At 49.3% G+C, this 6,220-nt stretch overlaps 1 protein-coding gene across 1 annotated transcript; it reads left to right on the top strand.

The window, feature by feature from the left end:
• The first annotated feature begins 2,798 nt into the window (after window positions 1-2,798).
• Window positions 2,799-4,444, top strand: LOC123167825 (histone H2A, sperm). Its single transcript, XM_044585687.1, has 2 exons — window positions 2,799-3,133; window positions 3,865-4,444. The coding sequence occupies exons 1-2, from the start codon at window positions 2,876-2,878 to the stop codon at window positions 4,183-4,185; spliced, it is 579 nt and encodes a 192-aa protein (XP_044441622.1). The 5' UTR covers window positions 2,799-2,875; the 3' UTR covers window positions 4,186-4,444.
• Window positions 4,445-6,220: the final 1,776 nt, after the last annotated feature.

The raw sequence follows: 6,220 nt of genomic DNA, 5'->3' as shown, positions 1-6,220 counted from the left end.
ACAGAACAAGGTTGGGGTGCCGTCAGTTACCACGCTACTCCCTCCACCCACGAATAAGTGTACATCTAAATTTTGTCCTAAGTCAAAATTCTAAAACTTTGATCAACTTTATAGAAAAAAGTAGCAGCATTTATGGCACTAAATTGGTATTAGTAGATCCGTTCTGAAATGTACTTTCATAATATACCAATTTGGTGTCATATATGTTACTACTCTTTTCTACATAGTTGGTCAAAGTTTTAATATTTTGACTTAGAACAAAAGCTAGATGTACACTTATTAGACGTGGAGGGAGTATCCACAAATAAACAAATATGCTGCAAGACTAGAATTCTTGTGGAACGCACTATGCTATGCTTCATGCTGCATTTCAAATCCAAAGCACTAAATGTCAACATGGAACTAGCTCCACATCAAGGAATGATATCAACAAATCGATTGCTCGCTGCACTGAACTGAGAAGGAAGCGAGAGGAGCAAGGGAGATCCACACCGCGCAGTCAGCGGCGCTTAGCTTGGCGCACGAACCAGCCGTTATATAAGAGAAGGGAGTTCATGTAATCATCTGTCATCTTGTCCTTCTTATTCAGATTTGGAAAAAAAATCAACACTGGATTCAGGGTACTACTCGACATAGATTCTCAAAGTCGTCGTTTAGTTTAGCAGACATCTGTTATATTTTTTAAAGACTCTTCATTGTAAGGCACTAAGGCGAGGCTAGCTTGTTGTAAGCCGAGAGCTTTTCGTTCTATATGCCAAGTATATGTTTTGTCAGACGAGCACTTTTTTCACATACTCCGCCTATCAGCTGTTAAGCCGAGTACCCTTTCTTTACCGAGCATCCATCACTCAGTACTTGGCTAGAACTAAGCCGAGTACCCGCGTTTTACAGTGGGCGTACGTCGGTCCCCACGGCGACGTGTGAGTTTTCCTGTAGTGTGTCTAGATAACTTCCCATCATGATCGTTGAAAAAAAAATGCCCAAATATTTCTGGGTTGATCATCATTTTTATATAGTTAATGCTTTGAATATAAGCATTGAGATGCGCATGTTAATTGTTTATGATTACAATTCAAAATAGCAGCTAAACAGCATATGCCATTCATTTAAAAAATCCCCTGCCAGCCAAACAAGAAATTTGGACTTGAAATCCAAATCCCACCAAATGAATTCCTCCTAGGAGTGAGTTTTCATCCATTTCCACCAAATAAATGAAAACCTGGGTGCCAAGGGAGCTGCGCAGAAATTGCATTTCATTTGATTTCAACCAAATGAAATGAAATCGAAGGTGCCAAACAAAGTTGTAAATGAATTTTGTTTACCATGCATCATTCTCCCGGTGTACGTCCCCCGCCGCTCCTGTGCAGGCGACACGGGCGGATTGTAAAACCTAGCGCCACCACCCCCAAAAAAAGCCACCGCTCCTCTTCTCCACCGCAGCCGAAGGAAGCTGCTGGGCGAAGCCGTTGTGGACGACGGCGGTGACGGGGATCTTGATCGCGTCATTGCGGTGTCCTTCGAAACGGCAGAGTCTTCCTTGGCGACGGTGGCGGTGGTGTTTTGGGCAACTACTCCGTTCCGGCAGGTCGGGCCAGTAGCCTGCCTCCTCGTCTGCGCGTCGTACTGCTGCCGCTCGAGCACGACGCTAGTGTGCGGGCCAGACCGGCGCGGCATGACGGCGGGCCGACCTTTGCCCTTTTCGTCAGATTTGGCGCCTGGAGCCGCGGGCTATGGGCAGCGCGGGCCGGTCCTCTCCGTCATGGCGGCAATGGAGTGAGCTTGGTGGATGCATTGGTGTGGTGGCGGTCCTTGTGCTCTTATCGCATCACGGCAACGTTCTGCTTGATCGGTCCTCCTCGATCTGGCCGTCGACATGTTCCGCAAGTACTGCCGGAGGTCTTGCCCAAGGATATCTGGATCGGATAGTATCCGGTCGTGCGTGGCCATATTAGCCTACGTGGCTCTAGGAGGGCGTGACGCAAAGCTCTGTTATTTGTTGAAACCATGGGACATGCCGGCATCTCCATTTCTATGGCATAGACAACGACAGAGAAAGTCATGATGGCTGAGATCGGAAGATCAGTAAGGCGGAGGGGGGCTTGAAAGTGATGGAGTCAGCCAGGTGTTTGATAACTTTCTGTAGCAGCAGTGTCAAGTGGGGGCGCCATCACTCGAGGGTTTCATTTTTGGTGGTGTTCCTCGGGTGCCGAGTCGTGACTTTCAAGGTGAAAACCTATGTTCCGGCCTTCATTGATTGTGTCTGGCAATTGCCTTGTTGAAGGTATTGCTTTGAGAGCTCGGTCTTTCTCGAGGGTGAAAACCTATGATCCTGAATCAGGTGACGACAACGCTTGTGCACCGTTTTTTTCTTGAAGGCGTCGTTTTTTAGACATTTTATGTTTTCCGGATGTTGTTTTCGGTGATGGTTTTGTGTGCTGCTGTCGAGTGGAGTTGATTACTGTGACGAGGCTTTTGTTTTTTCATTTCTGTTTGGTTTTATTTCCAGGTTGTGTGCAACCTGGATGTCTTTATGACTTCTTGTTGATCCAGAGGTTCGCCAAATCATTCTCCCCGTTCCCTAAATTTCAAATTTCGTTTCCGTCAGCCAAAACAGAGGAAAAGAAGAGAAAAGAGAAGAGGAAACTTGCGCACGTAACTGGAGAGATCGTGCATGGTAACTGGACACACGCACGCACGATCGTTCTGATTGGAGGATTTGACCCTCCCACGGATCACGTACGCCCGCCTCCTATAAAACCCGGCCCGCGCGCCCCCCCGCTGCCCATCCGATCCACCAGTCGACGAAGCAGTTCCGGTCCAGCGCCGCCCCCCGCCGCCGCCGCCAAAGTCTGCAGTCCCCCGTTTCACGTCGCCGATGGAAGAAGGAGAAGTGGTGAGGAAACGCATGTCGCTATCCTTCAAGGCCTGGCTCAGGTTCCCGGTCAGCCGCGTCGGGCGGTACCTCAAGCAGGGCCGCTATGCGCGTCGCGTCGCGCCGCAAGCCGCCGTCTACCTCACCGCCGTCCTCGAGTACCTCGTCGCCGGGGCGGTCGCGGGTAAATCTGGACGCTCAGCTCGAGCTTTTGGGCTCGGCCCGAGTTTGCGTCGGCTCGGAGCGAGTCAGGCTCGGCCCGTAACACAAAAAAGCCGAGCCGAGCTGCACAATCGGGCTCGTTTTCACCTCGAGCCGAGCCAGGCTCGACTCGGGCTGACTCGCGAGCCCAAAGCTCGCACGGCAGAGCAGCCCAGCGCAGCCCTTAGCAAATAGCCCAACACGCTATCTCACGCAGGTGACGCAGCCCATAGCCAGCACGCTGCCTTGGCCCAGTTTGCACATCTCCACGCCCGCACGATACGAGAAAGAGAGCGAGATGACATAGCAGCTTCCGTAGGGTTTCCTCGCCGCCGCCGCCAGTAGCATGCCGGACGCCGACGCCGGCTCGCTGCTCGCCCACCCTTCCTCCTCCACCTCGTCGACGTTCTCTTCCTGCTCGCCACCGCGGCCGATGGAGTCGACGGCTTCCTTCTTCGCGGCGCTCGCGTACGTGGTACGTCCACGAGGAGCGCCGCCTCCGTCTTCCTCGCTTGCCGTCGGCGACCTTGCTGGTCGCCGCCTGTCTTCTTCTCGACGCACGCACGTGTTCACGAGGAGCGTCGCGCTGTCTTCCTCGCGAGCGGTCGGCAACCACCCAGCTTCATCAGAGCGCCGCCGCCGTCTTCCTCGCCTCCCGTCGGCGACCACCCATGTGAAGGCCCACATGGCAGTGACTTGGAGTACGCAGGCAGGCTCGGCCCGAGCTCGGCTCGAGTTGGCTCGCGTCCAGGACTACTCGCGGGGTCGGCCCTTGAATCGCATGCATGCAGGTCCTCGAGTTGTCTGGCAACGCGGCCAAGGCCAACAAGAAGAAGCTCATCACCCCTCGCCACCTGATGCTCGCCATCCGCAACGACGGCGAGCTCAGCAGCCTGCTCGCCGGCGTCACCATCGCCCACGGCGGCGTCGTGCCCAACATCAACCCCGCGCTTCTCCCCAAGAGGACCGCCGCCCGCAAGGCCGACATGGAGTCCAACTGGTCCAACAACAACAAGGCCGCCGCCCCCAACTCCCTCTCCCCCAAGAAGGCCGCCGCCGGAGAGACCATCTCTGCCGCCGAGGAGACCACCACCGCTGCCGCCGAGGAGTAGTACACTGCATACATAGGATCGGAGGGAGCCTGTCTTGTTGCCGAGTTGCGTCCTGTATGTATGTATGTATGTATGTATGTATGTATGTATGTATGTAATGGTTCATGCTTTCTGTTCTGTGTATGTGTCGCTGAGTTGCATCCTGTACTCCTGTATCGTCTGTATGTAATGGTTGATAGTTTGGTTGTCTGTACTGTAGTATCGCTGGTTACTCTTTCTGAAGGGCGATCGCTGAATAAATAGGTTCATCAGGGTTTGTCGATCAGAGTGAATGTATTGACTCTCTGGGCATACATATTTATTCATTTCTCACAGCAAAGCATGGCAATGCTATTATCTATCTGGTTTTACCCTTTTTGGTACGTGTTGGATAACTAAATTGGGTGAATAGATTAGAAGTTGCAGTGAATGTAATTTGGGTACATGCATGGTGGAAAGAACATACAGGATACAGGTGCAGTATGGAAACAGCCCGTGATGATCTGCTCATCTATGATACATGAGTACTTATCCGGTATTGTTTATTCTGCCCACCAGTACATATACATATGATGAATATATGTAATACTCTGTACATTTGCATGATCACTAGTACATACTTCCTCCGTCTGAAAATACTTGTCAAAGAAATGGATAAAAATGAATGTATCTAGAACTAAAATATGTCTAGATACATACATTTCTCTGACAAGTATTTCTAGACGGAGGGAGTACATGCATATTTCAAATTCAGTCGTATGACCAACTTCAAAGAGATAAGACATGAAATTATGACCAAATTCTCCCGAATTTTTTTAGCATTCCATAATCTGCAGCATTGTGACTGTTCATAACTGAAGAAGAAACAGAGGTGCACCTGAACCTGATCGGTCAGCTATATCTTTTCTACTTATAAGTTATAAGACATGAAATTAGATGATTCATTAATTTTTTATTTTATGTCGCCATTAGCACTGGTCCGGAAACAGCTTATGCCCTCGTCTTATGTCATCCAGAAAAATAATGGTGTGAATATGGACGACCGTTTCCGGGTAAAAAAACTAATAACTGAAACTAATTAGAGTGCCAATGGTCCTGTAAATTAGAGGGTTTCTCTTTGTCTAATTTAATCAAATGGTAGTTCCAAGCCTATGCTTAATTTGGGCAATTCTACCAACATGAGAGTTGGATTTCTTCAGACACATGATTCGGCTGAGTCCTGTGGGGATTTAATTTTTCCGATGCCGCCATAGCAATCTCCCCTCCCAACCCTAGTAGGGGAATAAACCAAAAATATCACTCCAATCCTCTCCTATCCACTTCAATTTTCTCCTTACAACTACGTAAAAAAAAGAGTGTTCTGCCTCGCATCCGTCGACGATTCCACCACCACGTGGCCTCCCAACACCGCCACAACCCTGGCTCCATAACCGCATCGTGTTGCGGCCTGATTTAACCTCTGCCGCACCCATGACTATCGCCACCGTTCTCCATTCTACCTCAAGGAAAGTTGTCATCTCCACCTAGCCACCTCCCACTAGTACAAAACCTGGCTATGGAGGCGGTTTTGGTACACAGGCCGATGGCGGTTCTCATTCCGCCTTAAAGCACATGTCGCTAATACTCGGCACATCGGAGGAAGTTATCAACAAGATGATTGCTAGCAGCCGCCACCCACACACACACACACACACACACACACGAGAGAGAGAGAGAGAGAGAGCTCCTATTTGACACACAACGCACAACCCCCGCTCCCCCAGCGCGCTCTTCTGGGCCTGCTCATGTGCTGTGGGACCCTGTTTTTTTATTTCGTTTTTCCTTATTTTGTTTCTTCTTTAAAGTAATTCAACATTTTAGAAAGTTCCAAATTTTGAAAAATATGGCAAATTTAGGAAAACAAATTTTAGTATATTAGAAAAACTTCATGAATTTGAGAAAAATGTCTAGGAATTAAAAACTGTTCGCAATTTCGAGAAAATGTTTGCGGAATAAAAATATTTGCAAATCCAAAAAAGTTCATATATTCAAAACAAATGGCGAACTAAAAAAATGT

This window comes from Triticum aestivum, chromosome 7D, assembly GCF_018294505.1.
Source record: "Triticum aestivum cultivar Chinese Spring chromosome 7D, IWGSC CS RefSeq v2.1, whole genome shotgun sequence".
In the NCBI taxonomy this organism is placed as follows: domain Eukaryota; kingdom Viridiplantae; phylum Streptophyta; class Magnoliopsida; order Poales; family Poaceae; genus Triticum; species Triticum aestivum.
This window is presented reverse-complemented; position numbering and strand designations above follow the sequence as displayed.